The sequence below is a fragment of the Natator depressus genome, chromosome 1 (genome assembly GCF_965152275.1).
Source record: "Natator depressus isolate rNatDep1 chromosome 1, rNatDep2.hap1, whole genome shotgun sequence".
NCBI classification, from domain to species: Eukaryota; Metazoa; Chordata; order Testudines; family Cheloniidae; genus Natator; species Natator depressus.
Genome location: NC_134234.1, coordinates 163,501,361 through 163,525,306, shown reverse-complemented (window position 1 = coordinate 163,525,306; position 23,946 = coordinate 163,501,361). Strand labels below are relative to the sequence as shown.

At 41.5% G+C, this 23,946-nt stretch overlaps 1 protein-coding gene across 1 annotated transcript in view; it reads right to left on the bottom strand.

Moving 5' to 3' along the window:
• URB1 (URB1 ribosome biogenesis homolog) overlaps window positions 1–23,946 on the bottom strand; it is a 71,634-nt gene that overhangs the window by 11,685 nt on the left and 36,003 nt on the right. The window contains exons 19-31 of the mRNA XM_074970766.1: window positions 23,533–23,757; window positions 22,795–22,974; window positions 19,750–20,605; window positions 16,053–16,257; window positions 14,947–15,130; window positions 11,978–12,036; window positions 11,045–11,238; window positions 9,330–9,440; window positions 9,185–9,248; window positions 7,289–7,460; window positions 6,566–6,668; window positions 2,416–2,576; window positions 1,752–1,863 (exon numbers count right to left, since the gene is read on the bottom strand). Of these exons, the coding sequence (XP_074826867.1) occupies window positions 1,752–1,863; window positions 2,416–2,576; window positions 6,566–6,668; window positions 7,289–7,460; window positions 9,185–9,248; window positions 9,330–9,440; window positions 11,045–11,238; window positions 11,978–12,036; window positions 14,947–15,130; window positions 16,053–16,257; window positions 19,750–20,605; window positions 22,795–22,974; window positions 23,533–23,757 (2,626 nt within the window). The remainder of the gene's footprint in view (window positions 1–1,751; window positions 1,864–2,415; window positions 2,577–6,565; window positions 6,669–7,288; window positions 7,461–9,184; window positions 9,249–9,329; window positions 9,441–11,044; window positions 11,239–11,977; window positions 12,037–14,946; window positions 15,131–16,052; window positions 16,258–19,749; window positions 20,606–22,794; window positions 22,975–23,532; window positions 23,758–23,946) is intronic.

Genomic DNA, 23,946 nt, shown 5'->3' with positions numbered 1-23,946 from the left:
AAAATCTACTACAGAGTTAAAAGCAAACCCCTCAGTGATATTCACAGAGAAGCCCCACGGAATCTCATAAAAAATACAGGATTCCAAGCACAGTGAAGAGTGTTAAAGGAAAAGCAAACTCAGAATCATGGACAAATTCCAGACCATGCAATCACTGGTTTTAGCTTACAGGAAAACATCGGTACCGAAGAAACACATCACTGAAACATTATTCAGCTATTCCACATTTTATATATTTGATAAAAATAGCCATTTAGGGCAGGGATTCTGCAACATTTTCCATAGTGTGAACCACAGCTTAGAAGAGATTGTCTAGTGGACACCTCTGATCCTACTTGCAATACTATAGACCACCTCTCCTCCCATATATGATCCTATAAACATTCTTGTGGCAATTACAGTAACTAACCAAATGGAAAAGTAAAACAAGGAAAGTATTTTCCTATATTTTTAGATGTAAACACAGAGGAGAGCCAGCACCGTGCAAATTACCAGGTCTCCACAGACCACATTTTTTAACTTTTGTATTATGGCCAAATCTGGAGATGCACGTGTTAATGCCTGGATTTAAGCATGCAAATATCCTACATGGCTTGCACAGAGATCAGGCTATTCACATGACTAAGTCAGGCATGCACACATAGATTCTAAATCCCGAAAGGACCATTAGATCATCTTGTCTAATCTCCTGTATAACATAAGCCATTCATTTTCACCCTGTTATTCCTGAATTGAGCCCAAAATTTGTGAAGAGAATATCCATCTCCTCTGCAACAGATTAGATGGGAGCTGAACTGGCAACCACTTGCACACAAGGCAAGACACTTTCCACACCTCCAGTAAGTCAGTGCATGAGATTTAGATTCTAATGAAGGTTTTTCCTCAAAACATTTGAAGGCCTGCATGATAGGGTGCATAAACTCTGTCCCTGACTGGAAAGGGTTAAGCAGCAATTTGAGGCTTAATTAGTCAAACTCTGCTACATCAGGGTTGGCTGTTAAGCCTGAAAGGGAAATTTAAAGAGGGAAGTCCAGCAGCTGGAGGCTGGTGTGGAGGGAGTACAGCAGACAGGCTGTCCTGTGGATGACAAGGAGCCTGACTGAAGACAGGAACTGTGATGACCTGCATGCTTGAACCCCTGAGCAGAGCCGGTGCTAGGCATTAGCAGACTAAGCAATTGATTAGGGCCCCAAGCAGCTCAAGGGGACCCCCATACGCTTTTTTAGTATGTGTTGGGGAGAGGAGAATATTCCTGCTTAGGGCTTGCAAATGCCTAGCACCAACTCTGTCCCTGAGTGAGGCGAGAAGAGCGCCAGCCCCTGGACAGTGGGGTTGTTTGGGACTCAGGAGCCTGTCCCTCAAAATCCATAGCAGCTGAGGTGTGCCTGTGAGGAAGAGGTGGCCTGTTGAGCTTGGCTGGGCTATATAGTTGTGTTGGCATTTCTGTAAGAGTCTCTAAGGCCCGGCAAGGAGCTGAACTCTGTAAAGTGGTCGGGCCAGGCCGCACCCACAGCTGGAGCAGGCAAAAGGACAGTGGAGGAAACCGAGGTAGAGTTGCAGCATCACTACATCTGGCTTCCAGGGGAAATGCTGGAGTGGCAACTGTGCTATCGCATGTCTCATGGTTTCTATGTTTATCAATATGCTATGATTCTACAGTATCACTGAAGCTAATCGTTCTATGCAGTGTTGTTTTCCCTGCTTTAGCCCCAGAAGCTAAACCACAGAACACACAATTTAATCTACAGTACCTGGCTTCAGTATTTGCTGCACCACTCTAGCAACGAAGAGGGTCAAAGAGAAAGTAAACCTGAGATTCGGTTGTCTGATTCCATTTTGCACAACATCCATTGCATACAGCAGCTGTAGCACAAGAACAAGGAAAAGAAAGCTCTAGTATTACTCATCACCAGCTAATACAGCAGGACGTTCCTCAATGGGAGTGAGAGAAAACAGGCCTTAACTGTATTTTACAAGTAAAAAAATCGAGCCACAATCCCAGCAGAATGACTGTCCTAAGAATTCCAAATGGTTTTTGGTTTTTTTTAAAGCTCACTAATTATAATCATAATAAACACAGAACGAAGAAAACAGAATAGGAAAGCGGATAACAGATCTTTTAAAAAACCATTATATGAATTCAATCAACTCTGAAGTATACATTTCTATAGATGGGAATTGCTAACTCTGGGACAAATGAAAGCGTGCGAGAAACACAATCCCATCTTTGAGGACAGACTAATAATAATACTACACACTGAATCAGGGCTTGAGAAACCAGTTTGCTCCCCCACCCAAGGGCAAGTGGAAACTAGAGGCTGGTGAATGGGTCCCTTCGAGGAATGAATTTGCCCTAGTGTGCCTACCACGGCAGGTTCTAATATCATGGATAAGTTAAATCTAGAACATTCATACCTGTCTCTGTTCTCGAAAGCGAGCTCCTTCCAGGTGAGAACGAAAGGAACTCAGGATATAATACGCTGCTGCTCGCATATTGGAATCATAGCTGCTAAGGGCAGCTACTGTTAGGCCCAAAGCATTCACCTCCACAAATGTACGGCATGCCACTACACACTCTGTGGAAAGGAAGTAAGTTAACATTTGTAAAAGCAACAGCTACAAAGGACACGTGGCAGTGCAATTCTTCACATTAACTTCATTTAAAAACATAATTTCTGAAAGATGAACTAGAAACTGTAAATTTAATTGACTGTAGCAATGCATGGTGAACAATCCACTCCCCAAGTTAGGAAGGGGCACTCTGCACACACACACACACACACATCTAAACAGGAACATTTTAGTTCCCCTGAAGTCATGTTGGCCAGTTCCTGGTGTGCTGTGATGCACCAGAGCTCATCTTCAAAGACAACTCAAAGAATTCTGCCTGGTGCATGAAACTGGCCGAGCCTGGGATCAGGTAGAGTGGCTTGTTCAGCTCACGCTCTTAGCTTGCCAAACAGCAACTGTAAGGAAGACCAGGCTATAGAATAATTCAAAGAACAGGGGCAGAATTTAACTAATAAACCAACTCTTGCCCACCCCTTTTCTATCTCTTGCTATCTTTTCTCTTCTCTTGATCACCATTGATTTCAGTAGGTCTTGAACTGGGCTTCAACTCTGTAGCTAAGAATTGTAGCCTTGTGCAACAAGTATATAACAGTGTTTCAGTGTTTATGGGCACCTATCCATAAGAGGGCACCCCCAAAATCAAGAGGTATTACAGTTTCAAATTGCCTTATTTGGATTTCATTTCTTGCAATCTGCTGTACCTCTGTAGATTTTGTCATTTTTGGAATGATGTACTCACCGTAGCAAGTTCAGGGCAGTTGTCCCTTTATGGCACAGCTTCGAGTTAGAGTTAGCCCGGAGCTGCCTTGCTCAAGGGGGAGTTTCAGGAAGCTGTTCTGACATGGGGGGGCGGGGGGGGGGAAAGGGGGCAGTTTGGGCCATAGCCCTGCTCATTTCGGAGTGTCATGTACCTCAGAGCGTGCAGAGAGAGCAGTCCAGCAGTTCCTACATGCAGGGACACAATCTGTGCCCCAAGGCTGCACAAGGAGATGGGGGCTCCTTGTGCCCAGCCCCTCTTGCACACTTAGAGCAGCAGGACACAATCCAGTGCTCATTATTTGGGAAAGACATTGCTGTAAGTGGAAGACCATGTAAAGTTATGAGTAAGTTCTGGGAAGACTCTATGGAGCTCAATGTTTGATTAATGTTAACTGTAGGGAAAAAACAAACCTCTTGGGCACACCCCGTATCCTGCGTCTGAATGAAGAAACAGTGGGGTGAGTAAAAGCACCTCCAAGAAAAGCATCCTTTTACTGAAAGGGATACCAGAATAAGACATGGATCCTCCCTCTTAAGCTACTAGCCGTGGGCACAGAATCTAGTTTACTAGTTTGAATTATAATATAGGCCCATTAGTGATTTTAACATGTAGGGCACTTTCTAATTTAAACCCAATTTACGCCCCCTTTAACTTTCTGAATAAACCTACCTTCTGCATAAAATTTCTCTTGTGTAGTTCCGCCCCACCTGGGGCTGAATTTTTTTAAGGGATTTTTGAGGTTAATCAAGACATTTTTAATGAGGTTTTGAAAAAGTGGTGGCATTTCTATCCACTCATAACTCCACACCAACTTGATGTAAACACTCCAGGCTTGTTGTCTATGCTAATCTTCCAGGAGAAACAGAGGCATAGGAGTATTTTTTTCCCAGCTGAATAACAAATGTTTTTTTTACTTAGTGACAACATCCACATAGGTTATAACCCCTATGAAACCTTTTGTGAATGTTTACCAGCTCTGCACTCCCTCTAAACCAAGATGTCTAAGTACGTTCCTAGCCCTTTGATCACTAAAGGTTTATATTTGCCATGGCAATTCCTCCTCCTCGCCCCCCAAAATCACAGGTTATCTATGTCCCCATCCCAACAGCTGTGCTCATTCCCTCCTCAGCTGCCAGAACACCCTATCTCTGTCTCTCGGCTGGCATGTTCCACACACAGCTCTGCGGAAGGTGGGACAGCCAATGGGAGAATCTTCCCCTCCCCACTCTGCACCCTGGCCAGCTCTATTCCACGTGACAGGGTAACAACCTGTGCAACAGCACCACTGGAAACGCATTTCAAAACCATCTGCTGGAGAGAGTCAACAGCTGTTCTCAGCACTAACGATTCCTGTACATTTCCCCACGAGCCTCCTGGCTAAGTTAGATCCATCATATTGAACTGGCAGTACTCAAAATGCCTCAGTCTTCCCCCTCATAAGGGGCTCAGTCATGAGCCTGGATGCACAGCTGTGCAGAGGGGGCTCTTCATGCTCCCAACTCCTCCACATGGGATGTCCACATCGTCAGAGTCTGTGCAGGGCAGGAACAGCAGCTGCGGCCAGGTTGCTCTCACAGAGGTTTGGAGGAAATTGGAGGACCTTTGGCTCTTCCCCCCCTCCCTCAGCACCAGAAGATAGCTGGCAGCACTTCCTTCCCTGCTCGATTCTCACTCACAGTCTGTTCTCTGCCCTCTTCCTGGGGTACAGTGGCTATGTGCTGTGCTTACTTGGGCTGGGTTGCAGGGTGCCTGTAGAGCCCAAGGAAAGGAACTTTTCCTGGTGCGTTTAACACACACTTCAGAAGAATGATCTGAAGCCAACCAGTCTGTGAAGGGTTCTCTATCCACCCCTTAGCAGCGGCTGATCCAGAGTTCTTGCCTGAAGTGCAAATGCGAGGCCAGAAGCTCTTTAGAGTAGGGACTGTGCCTCACTATATGCCTGTGCATAGCCTAGCACAATGGGGCCCCAATTCAGAGTGGAGTCTCTGGGCACTTCTGTCATATACGAACAACAAATGATAATTTCCCATGTTCATGTCCCATAATAAAACCTTATTTCAAGGGTATAATCTATGTAACTCATATAAGGATTTATCTAGAAACTCCTCTTCCACTGCAGTGGAAACTCCTCTTCCACTTCCAATGGCATGGAAATATTTTCAACCAAGCTGCCCTTGGAAAAGGCAATCAACAAATTGATGTGAAATAACAAGCTATTGAAAAAAAAAAGTTAAATGTATGTTTGACATCCAGTTTGTTTAAAGAACCTTGGGAACCACAGTCGGAAAGCTTTTGATAAGATGTTTATCAGATCTAAAGTTAGAGAGAACTGGGTACTTGCACAATTCAAGGCCTTTACTCAGCAAGCAGTAATCATTTGTAGGTTTATAAATATGTACGGATACACTACATAACATCTGTGCACATGATGCTGTACAGCAAGTGCAGGGAGCAAGCACAAAACAGTAGGGGTGATATTTTCAAAAATGGCTCAAGTGATTTAGGAATATATTGGGACTTGGGATCCTAAGTCACACAGGCATTTTTCAAATCCCGCCTGTTAGTCAATAACAGCCAAAAATACGAGGCCATCTAACACTGATCCTGTTACAACACAAGGGGCATCCTGAACTTCTATAGCTTAATTTTTTTTTTTTAAATATACACAGGATGACAGACTATGTTTTTATTACTGTCAAAAACATATTGGTCAATTTGCAACACCAACTTAAAACAGCACCCCCTCCCCCTCGTTTCCACCTACACAGGTACTGTACTACTCAGGTTTATATTTCCTCTCTCTTCATCTGCACTTTTTATTCTACCTTTCAAAGCAATTATATTATCAGATTGCCTTTTGTTTGAGAAGATGTTATTGCTACAGCAAACAAAAGCCAGTTATAGCAATCCAAAGTTTACCCAGAAAAGAACATCATGATGGACATGGGAGAGAAGTGGTTGGTAAATTCACTGTGATAAATGTCTCACTTTGATCTTTAAACATTTTATAAACAGACACAAAGCCCCTTCTGCAGTATAGCAGTTGGGTGTACAGGGAAATTGTGTCATATTAAATTAGAAAAGCAATATTGAGCAAGTGCAAATATCATAATCTCTCTCCTCTCAAATATGGTGCAAACTCTTTCTTTGTAATAATATTGAATTCTTCCTTCAGATGTATGTTTGCAGTTCCTGACAGTTAGGCCTAAAATGTGAGATGAATATATACTTTACCTGGTCTGGTCAATTCACTGAAGAGCTGAAGTAGAAAACAGGGGTCGTAGAAATCATCAAGATCCTTCTCACTTTTATCTCTATACAATGGCACTTGTCCTTCCTGAAACAAAATCCAAAATAGAGAGCTACTACTTGAATTTAAACCAGCTTGCTTTCAAACTGCCCTGACAATATCATCATGGCAGCTCACATTAAAGCCCTGCAAATACTAGGCATGGAATCATGCTTAACCACTGCTGTGTTTAAATATGGCTATTGCTGCCACGGTTCCAGTATGTTTGTCCTTGACCAATATGAGCAGAGCTAGCAAACTATGCGAGAGACTAAACGAGAAAACCCAGTGCAACTGTGCCGATGCACAGATGTGGTTTAGACAGTCAAATGTGGTGAGACACTAGATGCCAAATTCTGATCTCGGTTATACTTTGGCAGCCTCATTAAATTCAGTGGTGTTGCACAGCTTTAATTACAGGCAAGATGTGGTCCTACACTGAAATTAATCTGAAAAAAAAAAAAAAATACTGGCTCAGTTGGAAATAGAACAGTAAAAACATGTTCTGTGAAATGATACCACCTAATTAATCTTAGCCACCTTGTTACGTATTTCTCAGTGCAAACAATGGACCACATCACATTAACATCAGCATGATTAATAAATTACTAAAAGGAAAGGGGCTTTTCCACATCAAAAGAGAATAATTAATAGTTGATCCAAAGCACCTCTGGTGGCAGGAGACGGCGATGTTGAGGGAAATGTAAGATAGTCTTCATCATCTTCTCTTTATCTAGGAGACACAAAATTTCCTCCATGCTTGGCTGCTGCCATAGTGACTTCCCCAGACTCTTGCAAGTCTTGTGATGTTCCACAGCTGCCGGTCCCCACAACAGTATCCTTAAATATTGTTAAAAGTAAGCCCTTAGTTAACAGATAATTAGCATGGAGAGAAAGGCAATTATGGAGATGGATTCAATTTATAAAGGATATAACTTAGTATTTAAATTTTCCCCTCACTTGTACTTATTATCCTGTGGAAACTTGAAACTAGAATCTGTTTCCCTGGCAACACCTTTCTCATCCATCCAAAGGCTTTCGAAATTCAGCCTGATGGTGTCCCTTTAGCCACTTCCCAGCCTACACATCAAAGTCTGTACATGCCTCAGGAGACTGATTTATTGACTGTGTCAGTGCCTACCACCACCACCTCCTCACACACTGACCGAGACTTGATCAAACTATACAAACCCCAGAACGTCTTGGAGTTCAATTAGTTTTTTCAAGCCAGCACCAAAATGCCTCCATGACCCCCTTAACCAAGCCCTTCCACCCTCTCCTTAGAAATCCACTTATTGTGCTATGGCTTATTGTTTATTATTTAGATAGGGCCTACAATGTGCTAGGCACTTTATGAAGTCATAAGACGACAAAGACAATGCCACTAATCGCTTACAAGCTATTCAGGCTCCCATCAATGACTGACTGTGACTCTGCTGAGTCCCACTCTCAAGCATGTTCCTTGCATTGGTCTGTATTCCCTGCATGCCGGGGCAGGGACCATGTCTATCTAAGTGTCTGACTACCAATTTACTTCAGAGTACAATGTTAAAGTGTTGTTTCTCACCTATAAAGATCTAGATGGTTTACAGTACTAGGTACCTCAGAGGCCACTCTTTGCCCCTGTGATAACACAGCAGCTGACAGGCAGGAGACTAGTGGCAGGGTCCTTGACTCTGGAATTAACTTCTGTCCTTACTTCACCTGAGTTCAAATATGCTGACCCTCAGAACAGGCGACAAGGCTTATCTGTTCCCACAGGCTTTTCCATGGGTGGGATGGGGTAGAGTGGGTGAGAAAAAGGAGAGTCTTTGACTTGGTCTACACTAAAATGTTAGGCTGACCCAGATACATTGCTCAGGGGTGTGAAAAATCCACAAATGTGAGCGACGTAGTTAAACCAACCTAACCCCTCTGTGTAGACAGTGCTAGGTTGACAGAAGAATTCTTCCCATCGATGTAGCTACCACCCCTCTCAGGGAGGCGGAGTAGCCACAGCGACAGGAGAGCCCTTCCTGTCAGCATAGGTAGCGTCTACACTGAAGTGTTGCAGCTGTGCAGCTGTAGCATTTCAAGTATAGACAAGCCCTTAGTTTGCTGGAGATGGGAGGCGAGGGGGCTGGACATAGGCTGAATCTGTACTTTGTATGCACTTTGTTAGCAATGCTTATGCAGGGGAAATGATGGAAAGGTGCATTTAAAATAAACAGAATGAATAAGCAGCAAAATGCTAAAGGCAGCAGAGCCATTATAACTGCAAAGTGGGCTGGCTGAGCAGCAGACCAAGGACTAAAAGAACTGGGAGACGAAGCAATCCTTTCCCCCCCAATGTGGTCCTCTCTACACCAGTGTAGTGGCACGAGGGGGAGCTGAAATGCTGTTCTGCACTTGCTCTGTGAATAGTGCCCAGGTTCTATTAATCCAGCACCGTGCACCAACATCAAATTTATTCCCATCCTGAGTTTTGGTCCTCAATTCAAAAAAAAGGTGTCAAGTGTATATTAACTTTCAGATTGCTTATATAGCACATATGCTAGCAAAATAAAAGGCGGCAATCAACTTACCTAAAGTTGATAAGACTTAGATCATTCTTCTCATATAACTGAAGAAGCAGTAATATTTTCTGATCTAAAAAAATCAGTAAGACATACATTAAGAATTTTAAAAATAGATCCAATGAAAATATCTTTAACAGTCCAATACACTTACCGACACCACTCAGTGTTGCACCATAGGATCCTAGTAACACAGCAAAGTGGCTGCTCTCACAGACTGAGGGATCGAGTTTCACTATAGTTGACAATACATCCACTAATGCCTCTGAAACAAATACAAAATTTTATTTTTAGTTTTTGCATTCTCTATCAGATGGTAGCCAGAGAGAGAACATTTAAACAAACACCTTAAGACTTTGCATTAATATTTACACTTGTGACACAACATAGGCAAAACATTTCTCTATCAGTGCTGTAGGCCACATAGGATACAGTAGCTTTAACTTGAACAATCTCTGTAGAAGCCAGCCTGGTATTTACCATCCTATCTAGGTATTTACACAGACTCCATCACTGCAAGATCTGATTGGATAACAAATTTTAGTGAATTTATCCTGTGACATACAGAAGTGTTACCATCCATGTTTTACAGATGAGGAGCTAATGCCCAAATAAATTAAGGACAAACTTGCCCAAGGACAAACAGGAAGTCAGAGGCAAAGCTGAGAATTGGACCCACATGTTTTGAGTTGCAGTCCATTGCCTGAGCCAAAAGCCCATCCTTTCTCCCCTACCTGCCATCCACATCATAAATCAAAGCAAAACAGTAACAACCTCTTCATGAGAGTTAGAGAAAGATAGAGGTATAGATGAATGAACTCATGACAGTAAACTTCTGAATTATTGAGGCTAGCTTTTTTGAAAGAGCCAGTCTCCTTGTCCTATGGAAATACTGTCCAACTGACAAATGCATGGAATAACGGATATACTTTCATGAAAAATATAGGCAATCCCTTCCTCCTACTGCATCACTGGAGCTTTCTCATCTTGTCAGGCATTTAAAAGCCTTAAAGTTTGTCTAGATTTTGCTCATGACTATCAGTGTTGGCAGTACACATTTGTCATCAACCTGTTCTACTTAGAATGTCATCATCATCTCATACATAGCAATTTTTATCAATTTATCTCAAAGTTCTTTATAAAGGGCAGCTAAATTTTATTCCCATTTTACAGTTGGAGAAACTGAAGGGCAGAGCAGGTAAGTGATTTGCCCAAGGTCACAGAGCAACTCAGCTGCAATGCCAAGAATAGAACCCAGGACTCCTGACTCCCGACTCCCAGCCCAATACTCTATCCATTAGACCTTGCTACCTCTTTTAGGTTAGGACCGAACTAGATTCCTCATAGGAGGATTGTTCTATCAAATACACAAGCTAAGAAATTAAAAATTGAAATACAACCAGCAAAGAGCAATATTAAATCCTCTATATCAACACAGATATCTATTTTAAAATTAATGTCTCTTATGTAAGCAATTGCTTAAATAAATACTTAGCCAAATAATATTTCTACCTCCTTGATCTAATCTACATCAAGGTCAAAATTCTGGTCCTACTGAAATCAATGGCAAACTTCCAGTGACTCCAGTGAAGCCAGGATTTCACCCCAAGTCTTGATCAGTAAGAAATAACACCGAAGAATGCTTTTAAAAGATATTAATGTTTAAAACTGGCATTCATGAGGAAAAATACAACATTTAAATTCAAGCAGAGGAGAGCAGGCAGGCTTTGAAATGAAATGCTAATAACAATTTGGGAGTTATTTTAGTAGCTTGGTAAATATGTAGATGAGTAGGTAACTGGATGGATGGAAAACAACACTGACAAGACACTATTACTATATATAGCTGAAGAAAAGAAAGAGAGATACCTCTTGTCTGAATCTTCATGTTATCTTCTTCTCTTGACCTCAGCATGATTGACAAAAATAAAGAGTGCTGCGTGATCATCATGTAAAGCCTGGAGAGCTTGACTAATCTCTGACTAAGCGGGCTCTCTTTTGTGTACAACAATTGCACAGCAGCATTAAGAGTTTTCAGAAATCCATGATCTCTGTAGCGATACCTTCAAAAACAACGATCAGAGGAGACTCAGATTTCAACCAAAGGCAAATTTACTATTCAAAATAGTGAAACACAGCATAGAAAGCAAATAAAAAAACATAGCCCAATATTTCATTCAGTTTGTGAACTAGCCACATCTTAAACTTCAGAAGAAAGGACTATTTACAGTCAGAACAGCAATCTGCTGTACAGGCTATACTACAGGTTAGCATTTCACAAATTTTATATTAAAATCTTCATTTGATAGTAATCCCTCAGCCCTACATTTCTATCTCCACATAAGGTAAGAAGACTCCCCCAAATATTTATTTCTTCTCACCTCTCTTTTTCATTGGTAAAGGGAAAGTGCCTAATCTTGACTTCATACCAGAGTAAACAAGGAATATTTTAAATTAAAAATCATGGGTTACACTAGTTTAACTAAGAAAGTAGGAGCAGTTCCAGTAATTTGCTACCCCACACTAACTGAAGGCCAAGTCTGGCCTCAGTTGTACATGAAGTCAATGGAGTTGTACTGAAGTGAATGGAGATTGTGCCTATCAATGGGGCTAATCCTAAAAAGTGACTGTCATCCTCAAGTCCCACTGATTTCTGTAGAAGTTGAGGGCACTTAGTACTTTTTAGGACGTGCTTAGTACACTGTAGGATTAGGCCTTAACTGATAGGATGTGGCCCAGCAAACATTACAGAGTGCCTATTCCATCTTTGCTCCATCTCAACAGCAATACAAAATTACTTACTTAAGTCCCATTTTCACAAGACTGTGCCAGTCAGCCGGAACCACTTCATTCACAAAATGCTGTGTGGGCAGTAAACAACAAGTAGTGATATTAACATTCAATATGAAGCAGAGCAAAGTTTCCATAGAACATCAAGACCTCAATTTTCTGTTGAACACTTTGGAGCCATGATAGCAGAGTCCAACCAGTTTCAAGGGTTTAAAAAGTACCAAAAGCAAAATACAACTGTTCTGCTTATGTCAAGCCTTAATGCCTTTTTTACTACCTGGTACTCGCTAGTCTTCCCATGTTTCTCAAGCAATGGTCTAAGGCTACGTCTACACTACGGACCTTACAGCGGCACAGCTGAGCCACTGTAAGGTCTCCCATGTAGCCGCTCTGTGCCGGTGGGAGAGAGCTCTACTGCTGGCATAATTAAACCACTCCTAAGGAGTGGCGGTAGCTATGTCAGCAGGAGAGCGTTTCCTGCCAACATAGTGCTGTCCACACCAGCACAGGGGTGGGTTTTTTTTCACATCCTTGACCAACAAAAGTTTTACCGACACAAGTGCTAGTGTAGACACAGCCTATGCTGTTACTTTAGATCAGGGATCGGCAACCTTTGGCACGCGGCCCATCAGGGAAACCCGCTGGTGGGCTGGGACGGGTTGTTTACCTGCAGCGTCCGCAGGTTCGGCCGATCGTAGCTCCCATTGGCCGTGGTTCGCCGTTCCAGGCCAATGGGGGCTACGGGAAGCTGCGTGGGCCAAGGGATGTGCTGGCTGCTGCTTCCCGCAGCCCCCACTGGCCTGGAACAGTGAACAGCAGCAAGTGGGAGCTGCGATGGGCCAAACCTGCGGACGCTGCAGGTAAACAAACCGTCTTGGCCCACCAGTGGATTTCCCTGATGGGCCACGTGCCAAAAGTTGCCGATCCCTGCTTTAGATAAACACAAAATTTCAAAGACTCAGAACTATTTCCCTGAGAAATGCAATAATGTAAAAGCAAAACATTTTTAGAGCAAAATTACAGATATGAAGTTGGGACAACATGGCATCTGCAGCCAACTTCTTCCAGAAAGAAACTCCGTGTCAGGGGTGGAGGGGGAAGACTACAGGGTATTCCATCTTCAGCTGCAAAGGAATTTTTCATACCACAGCACTTCAAATATTAATCACACCTTTCTTTTAAGTTATATGTTCCCTTGCCTAATTACACTGCAAGTATCAGAACCTCCTCTCACCTATTCCTTCTCCCTGGGACCCAAAAGAATAAAGGGCTGATGCTGTGAGGTGCCAGGTGCTCTCCTTTCCCGCTGATGGTGGGATTTGAGGGTGTTCATCACCTCTTAGAACTGGACCCTTATTTTTTTACAGCTCAGCAAGAAGGAATAGGTGAGATGTTACCATACGTGCAATATAACTGGGCCCTACAAACAGAAGCATAATCCAAATCACATCGGCTAATATGAGACAGCAGCAATTCTGACTTCCTTAGAACAGAAGTTTCTAGCTTGTGTTAATGTAGCCCACCACTGTCATGTAGTACCCATATTTACTACTGTTATGAACTAACACTTCATTTTGCAGGGGGAGGAGGGATCTTTAGTCAATTTAGGTAACAGAACATTACAAAGATACAGTACATTTGAGTTTATCTGTAGATCAGTTGTGGAAACCTTTAGGTGGGATCTACAGTGGACATGGAGCAGCTATGTAATAATTTTAATGAATACCATGTGTGACAGTCATACAGATACAGTTTAGAACTATGCTGGGTTAGTGGAATGTTTATTATATGCCTGTATTGCTTTAAGTCAATGGGAGCTGTCTCCAGGAAGAAGACAATAGCTCCTGGATAAGAACATTCCAGCACACACTTGAAAGACAATGGGGAAAGCTATTAGTTTCCCGGAGGCTACATTCAACTAAGTTGCAAGTCTTGTTTTGCCAGTGCTGGTAGCTAACAGTTAAAAAGTTACATGTTGCCTGCAAAGGGGAGGAGGACAAAAATGTAACAGGATTTCAAGACTTTGTCCCTGAAGTAGAGAGAAGAACTAGTTTGGGGGTTAAGAGAACAGATTATGCCACTTGCCCCGAGGGCTCTGGGGGTGTCTGTAGGAAGCTTAGGCCTACCAGGATCCCAAGTGGAAGTTGGATTGACATCTGGTACGCTAGATATGCATGTTTTAAGATCTTTTTCTCTGAAATGCTGTAGTTCTAAATAAACAATACTTTGCTTTATAAAGCTGTCCAATCACAAGGTAGCATGGGTCATAGCTCCTAGAGAGAAGTGCACTGCAGGTGCCGACCACAAGTCAGACCTGCTGAGGTAATCATCGTTAGTACCAGGGCCCTGTCTGAGAGTGGGAGAATTGTGTATTTACACCTCAAGAGACAGGTGATGGCCTGAGAGGAAGTGCACACAAAGAGACCAAAGGGATAAAAGGGGCAGTTAGCCCAGTATCTGTAAAAGCATCCTTTCCTTTTACTATTTAGGACCTGATCCTGTATTCCTTACACACCTAAAGAAAATCTGAGGTGCACAGGGAATACATAATTAGGAACTTACCAGGCTGCCACCGAAGTCAACTGGATGATTGTCGTTGACTTCAGTGGGAGCAGATTCATGCATTTTGTAAGAACACTTCTACTTTTACAGCATTTTCTCTCTCTCTCTCTCTCTCTTTTTAAATACCATCAGGCACTGATCTTGAGAGGTACTGAGCATCTCAAAATCCCTCTAACTTCAATGGTAATTGCAAGTGTCCAGCACTTCTCCCAACAAGACCCAAAATTCTTTTGCATTAGGGTCTTGCAAGGCCAGTTACATACTGTACAAGCGGCACACAAAATACCAAAGAAACCAAGACAAGTGCAACAACTTCATTTACATAATATAAAATATAAAAGCACAATAAATGTTCTACTGCAGTAAGAAAAGTCCATACAATCAAGGTTTAGATTAAAGCAAATGGAAAGGAGTCTCACCAATAACTCTTCTAGCCTCAACAGCATGGAACTCTCTGTTCCTTGGTTGTTTTCTTGTTCTTTACTGATGTTATATGTGGTGATTAACCACTTTATACAGGCTGCCAAGAGGCTTTTCTTCCAGGAGTGCAACTCCTCAGCAGAGTTCTCCAGCACTCTCGATATGGAATCTGCCACAATCCAACTGCAGAAAATCCAAATGTTAGAAGAATGTTTTTGTTTGTGTTAATTTTACCCTGATTTTCTCCACATATTTGTAATCATTTGATTTTATGCATAGGGACACCTAAGCCCAGATGACCAAAGAATCACTCTCTTCTAAAGCTCATGATAACCATGTAATAAGTTAGTCACCCAGGAATTTACATGGCCAGTTCTTCCCTCACGTTCCCCCAGAGAGGAGTACTGTCACATCTGTTATAAACCCAGCCATCAGCTTAAGCAGGGATAGAAAATGTTTCGATCACTTGCCCAAGAACATAGCTTGTGGAAGTGTATTGGTCAGGAAAGTATTTTTACTGGTCCCAGCTAAGTACTACCAGACCTTAACGCATAAGTCCTTACAATATTTTTTGTCACTATGTTTATTATGCTATTGAATGTTAACTTTAAAAATGGCTCCAAAGTTCCCCAAAGTTTAAATAAAACTTAATATGGGTATCTGTGCTGTGGCTCCCTTTCCCAGCAAGATATGTGAGGCTGTTGTAGCTTTATTCTGCTGTGCTATAAACAGTTTATTTCTAAAGCACACCAATTCAATTAAATGGAGAAAACACCAGGCTTTGAATTCCTGATATTTCCCCACACACATTTAATATCACTGAACCATTGTACATCTTCATGAATGAGGAATGTTTTATTTAAAGTTTTGGGGGACTTTTGAGATTTTTAAAAATATTTTTACATGATCTACATAAATTGAAGGATACCTAGGCTTAAAAATACTATCACACTTAGACAGTAGGTTCTTTGAAGCAGGGACTATCATTGTAGATCACGTGTGTGTGTTTATGTACAGTATCTATAACAATGTTTTATGCAACAAAATGACAATTCCAGGCATTATATTACTTAAAATGCAAAATCTGGAAATGGAACTTGCCTACCTCTCGTAATTTTCGGCTCTCTCAAGAGTTCCAGGTAACTGGTCAATTAGATGAGTTAGCGCTTCAATTTCTGAAGACTGTACCAGCTTAGAAAAAACTTGCAACTTCACGGCTTTGAGTTCTTGCGATGGCTCTGTATCTAGAATTATTTTTGACAGTTCTTTCCACAAAGCTACTCTCAATACAGGTACAACAGCTGAGGAGACTGTAGGAAGAAAGAGTGCAAAGAGACACAGGGATGTCATTGTAAGCTCTCTGGCAGTGCTCTCAACTCAAACTGCTTTATGTGTTCAACGGAATGATAGAACACAGACTGTGGGCCTATTGTGAGAAAGCGCACACAGTGTGAGACAGTAACAGATCTATGAAGTGTTTGAAAGACAAATGTTCTGTAAAGTGTCTGGTATCTCTTTCAAACACCCACTAGCCAGAGAAAGCGTTCTCTTCCTCCTCCGGCCCTTCACCAAGCAACACCTCTCTTGAACCTCCTGTAAGCTGGGTCTGCTACTCTACCCCTCCCAGACTCTGTTGGCTGCTGCTGAGGATTCTCCACTATTTTATACCTTTTCCAGACACAAGCATCCTTCCCCATCGACAGCTACAGCATGTCTGCCTCTGCTGTTGCCTGTAACCTTCCTTATCAGTAGGAGAATGAAACAGGTATGATCCTGGTTAGTTTAATTGCAGCACCTAATTTTCTGAAATGCCACTGTGACACTGACCAGATTTGTGTCAGTTAATTCTGCTGCTGATTGGGAAAACTCAGAGCAGCAGCAGAGCTACTGGAACTGTCTGAGGTTCAGGAAGGCATCACTGTATCGATTTATATTTGGAAATTTATTTTTCCACCCCCAGGGCTAGAATTTTTTTTTTTAACATGACAGATAAAATTCTGCTGAAATGGATAGTTTCCAACATTTCACACCCAACCACTAGATCGATAGGGTTTATTCTAAACTGGATAATTATCTAGACAGATTTTAAGATGTGTTATGCTTTGAACAGCTATACAGGGCTCAAGAAGAGCCCGGGGCAACTGCAACTAGCAGTGTTCTATTTGAGTCTGTGTGGCCCAACCTGGTTGTGGCCCTTTAAGCACTACTGCAATAATAGTCTAAAGAATAATCACAAAATGTCTCTGATTTTCATTATCTGCTGTTCCATTCATGGTGCAGACAGACTGATTCATAGATTTTTAAGTCCAGAAGGCATCACTGTGATCACCCAGTTCAATGTCCTGCATAAACACAGACCACAGAATGTCACTAAAAAGCTCCTGCATGAAGTCCATATTCTGGTTGAGCTTGAGCAATGGTTCTCAAACTGTGGGTTGGCATCCCAAAGTGGGCTGCAATGGGTCTCCAGGGCTGCCGTTAGACTTGTTGGGGCCCAGGACTGAAGCCTGAGCCCCACCACCCGGGGCCAAAGCCTGAGGGCTTCAGCCCTGGGTGGCGGGGGCTCAGGTTACAGGCTTCAGCCCCAGGTGGGGGGGCCTTTGGGCTTCTGCTTTGTCCCCTTCCCCACCGCCCGGGGCGATGGGGCTTGGGCTTTGGCCCCCCCACACCCAGGCAGTGGGGCTCAGGCTTCAGTCCCCCCTCCTGGGGTCATGTAGTAATTTTTGTGTCAGAAGGAGGTTGCAGTGCAATGAAGTGTGAGAACCCCGGAGCCAGAGCATATTCAGTGTTATGGGTCATGTTACGGCATTCGGGATGTAGGTAAATGACTCAACTGTTGCTGGGATTCCTGCTGATTGATGGTACTCATCAGCATACCTATTAATTTTTGTACTATGCTTTCAATTAACTTATTAGGTTGCCTTTGGGAAATTACTGCTACTATATGATGGAGAGTTACGAGGTTAACTCTGCCAGGTGATGAGAACACAAAGAGGAGCAGGGCCACTTTGCCATCAAAAAGAACAGCAGAAAGCCACAAAATGACCAGAGTGATCAATGTCATTGCTCTGCCTTGTCATGAAACACAATTTCTCACATACTGAAGCAACACCACAATGCAAAAATGACAATGAAACCTCATGGCTAGGGTGGACTGATTTATTCAAAGTGATTTAAATCACTGATTTTAATCATTATTTAAATCAGCAACCAGGACACCTTGATTTAAATCATTTTAAGTGTGTTTTGCATTTGCACTTTTTAGTTATTTTCCCAAAGAAAAGTTGGTTCTCATTAGTTAGTAACCATTAATACATGCTGATTTGCAACTAAAATTAGTTTTTACAATAAATTTGGTACTACTTTTTGCTAACCAGGTCAAAACACATGTATTTAAGCAACTATATAGCTTAACATACATTTATTATATTATTAATTTTTATAATTTATTATATTAGAACCTGATGAATGATGCATTTCATAGGTACTAGACGATTAATTTTTTACTTGCGATTTTTGTCAAGCTCTGTTCAAGAAACAAAACTGGAATTCTATAAATGCCAAAAACAGAGTTCTCATTTTTATTTTATCAGTTAAATAAAATTACCCTAACTGTGCTGGATATACTGAGAAAAAGTAAAGTTTATCAAAACAAGTTTTTCATTTAAAACTAACTGGTTTATTAAACAAAGGAATAGTTTTAATATTAAACTATTATCTGTAGTTTGGGAATTGAAGAGACTGCTTCTGGTCGCCATATTATTCAAGATTTTAGAACTAACAGACCTCATCCTCTCACACCTAGTTTTTATTCATAAATTGGAAGAGAACAAGCTTTCCATATTTTTCAACTCCCAATCTGTTTTTTAACTTTGAATGAACTAGTCATTGAACTGAACTAGATGAACGAAATGAAGGAAATATTCTCTCTGCACCTGCAACGCAGGCTACTGCTGTCAAAAGCTGGTTTAGCTCTTCAACACCGCTGGTTCCAGGTGCTCAGCCAATGGCTTCTACCAGTTCAGTGGTTTGATTTTCTTTAAAACTTTGACAGCAAACATGCATTGCTTATTTTTTTTAATTTAATTTATATTATTTTTAATAGATGATATAGTAAGTTTAGACCTTAACATAGACTGTCCATTTCAAATTCCATTTTAAGGAGGTTTATTTTTAAAAACAAAAATGCATTTAATTTAAATTTAAAAGAAAATAAGTAATTTTTTAAAATTTCTTTTTAAAAGTCATTGATTTTTATCCACCCAGCATATGACACTACACCAAGATTACTTTCTAGCATTCTACTACTCCATTCAGCACAGTATTTCCTCCCCATCTCACTCTCTGATTAGACAGAGAGTGCTTCTTTCTTGTCCACCCATTCCTGCGAGATAGGAGCAATGAAAGGTTTCTCCTCTCTGTCTCCCACCTGTCATCTTGAAGAAACAGGGAGCGAGCTCTGGGTCATCTGATTAGAATACCATGTCTATGCTGCCTCTTGTGTCCAGCCAGGGAGAGGCCTGCTCCTGTTTATCCGTACTTTACTTGCTCTTCATGAGATCAAGCAGAACAAGAAGTGCGCCAATCAAATCTTTGGATTCAGTGAGAGCCACAGCGGTGCTCTAAAGAGCCACATGGAACTAACCCAGACCTTAGGCCAGTGAAAGTTTCATTCCCTGAAAATGCTCTTCCCAATGCACCCAATGACAGACACGTCATTTTATCTGAACACTCTGATGAGAATAGTTAAAAATCCCCAGATAATATTTACATCATTAATATTGATCAGTTGTTGGTTTTACCTTTTGATGGCCGTGTAAAGTCATACTGCTCTCTACTCTGCAAATACACGTTGATGAGTGGAAGAAAGATGTCCATATTTTTCCTTAGGTACTTTCCAGTTGCACAATTCAGACACCACAGCTCAAACTGCAGCATATGAGTCCTACAATGCCGGATCAGCAAAGCCACAATGGCAAGGGAAGTTTCAGTCATGTGATTAAGGCAGTAAACGTGTACATCTACACCAACCGCATGGGCAAAGAGGGGCTCTCGAGAGAGAGCCTGCAGGAAGACTTTTTCCAGATCCTCACTGTTTGACGTTGACAGCAGTGTCCCCATCCCTTTAATGTGCTCTGTTGATAACAGCAGCTCTCCCTGAATGGTCTGTCTTTGGTAGCTTTCTGTGAGGAGCTGCAGCAGTGTCTTCCCATAGAAGCTTAAATGTTTCTCTTTTTTAGGGGAATTTTCAGATTTTTGAATGGTCAGGCTTGTCTCAGGAAGCTGGAGCATGGTTAGCGTGACTTCTTTTAACTGAGCCGCATACATATAAACATGTAACTGCTGCAGAGCCTCCAGCTGCTGGGACTTTTTGGGAGATACCTTGTTCTTTTCTTTTCTTCCGGCCCATAACTCTTCCAAGACGCTTTTAGTGATGGCTTCAAAATACTTAGATAGCATGTCTATGTGCTTCATATTTTGCAACATTGGAGCACTCACCTTCAGTAACTGAAGGATGCCATTATTTACATGAGCTGACAGAAGCTTCACCATGACAGGGTTTAAGTTGTGTTGGGGAAGAGAATGCTGCTCTAAAGCCAAGAACCAGGTCTCCAATATAGGATGTTTGAAGATCAACATGAGCATATCTTCTAGCGTCTACAACGTACACAGTTATGAAGAGATCACAAAAAACATAATTTAAAATAATTTATCTGCTTCTACTTATAATGCATGTTTACTGAAACCTAATAACCTGTAGTTTTGGACATTAATTGCCTATTACTGGTCAAAAGAATTAATGAAATACAGGTACATACAATTATGTTTATCTCAATGTTTATGGTATGGTAAAAAAAAAAAAAGCCTTTGTTCTATGGTTAAAAAAAAAAGATTTTAAACATTAAACAATATCTCAAAAAGTTATTCATCTCAATTTCTATTCTGCTGCTTCTGGGATAAAGCCAAATGCCTTCTCCATTTGTTCACTCAGACAAGCATGATTGAATCTTTCAAAGTCTGTGGCAAAATTTTACACAGACATCAGAATGTCTTAGTCCTAAGTCAAGAGTTTCTCATGTGAGGGAAAAGACACCACTTTACCTATCACAGAACATAACTTTGTACATTTCCATAAGTTTAACTATGTTCCCAGGGGAGGTATCACAGGTTTCCATCAACTAGATACACAACATTCTAATCTTCTCAAATCCAGGAATCAGATAAAACTAACACTATGGGGAAAATTCACCCCTCCCTCCACAAAATGTGGGCAACAAAACTTTGTGCCAGGGTCCAAAAGAAAAGGATAAATAGCATTCACTCACTCAATATGCAAGTGAGCTGTAGATCTGCAGTGCAGCCCCTTCCACAGCCACTATTCTAGCCTGTGGGTTAGAATAGTAGAGGCTGCTGCCCAGCCACCCACCTGTATGGTAGTTTAGAGCAGTGGCTCTCAACCTTTCCAGACTACTGTACCCCTTTCAGGAGACTGATCAGTCTTGCTTTACCCAAGTTTCACCTCACTAAAAAACTATTTGCTTACAAAATCAGACATAAAAATACAAAAGCATCACAGAACACTATTACTGAAAAATTGCTGAAATACTCATTTTTACCATATAATTATCAAATAAATCAATTGGAATATAAATATTGTACTTACTCTACATACTATACACTAAAATGTATCTAAATCAGTCATTGTTTGAATAAAATTTTAGTGTCTACTGACTTTGCTTTTTATGTAGCCTGTTGTAAAACTAGGCAAATATCTAGAGGAGTTGATGTACCACCTGAAAGACCTCTGCATACCCCCGGTTGAGAGCCACTGGTTTAGGGACACTGCATGCATGTTCTCATAGATCCACTGGTCCCTCTCCCAGACCTCCTTCAATGGCACACCTCTGCATTAATCTATCTGTGCCTGACGCAAAGACCCTTCTGTGGAACACTGTGTATGAAGCCCACTATTCATGTGGCGACAACCCACCTGCATCCCGCCCATCACCCTGCAGAAAGCTACAGTAGTGCTTCCACTTAGTGTGCAGATCTTGCACAGCCCTTCAGCAAGTGATTGCATGTTTCCCTATCAGACAGGCATCACCTTTAATCTTAATTAAACAACCTAACACGAATAAATACCAGAAAGAGTCAAACCCTCACATTCCACATTAGACTGTAGCATTCACTGAAGCCCCCTTTCTTTCTTCAGCTTCTATCACACTGTGTGTCTCACTAAGAATACAGGTCAGCTCTATGCTAAAAGTTTCAGCTACCAATGACAATTAGTTAATATAGTTTGCACCCGAGAGCCATTTGTCTGTTTTGCCTCAGTAAACTGTTCTCCAAGACTGATGAAAGACTTACTAGAGTCCAATTTAATTGTGCTGACTAATATGGCAGCATTCATTATGAGTGTACGAAGGGATTTATACCTACACTTGGAAGGATCAGATTTTTATCGGTAATTCCTGCTAAAAGTTGATTTCACCATACACACAGAAACTGACAAAAAATATATTTCCATTGATAATAACTGAAATTTACAGATAGGCAAAGTAAAAACGGAGCTGCTTGAGGTTTGACAATATTTACTTTGTGTACTTTGGCATATGATGTTGACAATTTGTATTTTAAGGGTTATAAAGCTTTAATTTTTTTAATCTCAATGTCTACTGTCATTAAATAATTCTTGTATGACCCTCCCCCTCCATAATTTTGCACATTTGTGAAAATTTAAATCAATAAACATTGAAAAAAAATTGCTTAAAAATAAACATTGATATTATCTCTCAAAATTATACAAAAAATAAATAAAAATTGAATTCTGCCAAGCCTATTTATACCTTGTCATTTGCAGACTCCACTGTGGCCACAGACTCTAAATCCATAAAGAGATCCAATTCAGTTTGGGCCCCTTCTTGTGTCTGCTGGTTGCACAACTTCATCTGATCACATCGGCACAGCAAGCTGCTCAGCAGGTCCACGTAGAGACCAAGAAGGCGAGGACCAGAACTTTTACTGAGCTGTGAAAGTAAACACACTGGAGGATGAGGAGAAAAGTGTAGGAGGCTGGAAGAAAACTGTGCACGAACAACAGGCTTAAATTAATATCTTCTTAAATTGTAAACTCTTTGGGGCAGGGACCATATACAATGGCTCTCACAATAGGGGCCGGATCCTGATCAAAGCCTCCGGGGGGCTAACACAATATTCATGTATTTTAAGGGAAAAAGGAATCATCAGACCATCTAGTGTGTTTCCAACATAATACAGGTCAAAGAATTTAATCACAACTAAAGCATATCCTCCAAACAGGCATCTAGTCTTGATATAAAGACAACAAGAGACGGAAAGAAAGCTGCAATTCATTTGCAGTATATACAACACACCACATTTGTAAAGAATCCTATTGTAAAGGCAGCCAGTCTCAACAACAAGGGATACAATGGTTTACAATCTGGGCCAGATTCCTGAGTTGCTCCCTACCTTCAGTGGGGCTCGTGCACATGGAGAGGCTACTCAACCAAAGTACATTTGCACCACTTCAGCATGCCATACTTAGAACCCAACGTATTCCTTACACTGCCAAAGTTCTCCACCGTGGTTTTTAGGTATAGCAACACGTGCTTGACTGCTAGCAAAAGCTGCTGAAGTTGGAGCTGGGAAGCTGCCACTCTCAGCTTTGCCTGGACACCATCTTCCAGCAGGACAGTGCCACCTCTCTCAAAGGCATTCTTCAGCAAGGAGGAGAACGAAGAATCTGGTGGTAGGATGAGCTCCCTGCTTATGCATTCAGTTTGTTTCAACTGTTGAAAATAGAAGTAATACGGAGAGGAAAAAAAGTCAGAATGTGTATGTCAAACTCTTAGGGCCAAACTGTGCTCTGCATCTAGGCTGGGGCGATTCCCATTGCAATAAGGCACATAACCAAGCAGAGAACCATGCTCTCAGGGCCCAACCCTGCAACCACAGTGCAATACTGCTGTACTGTTATC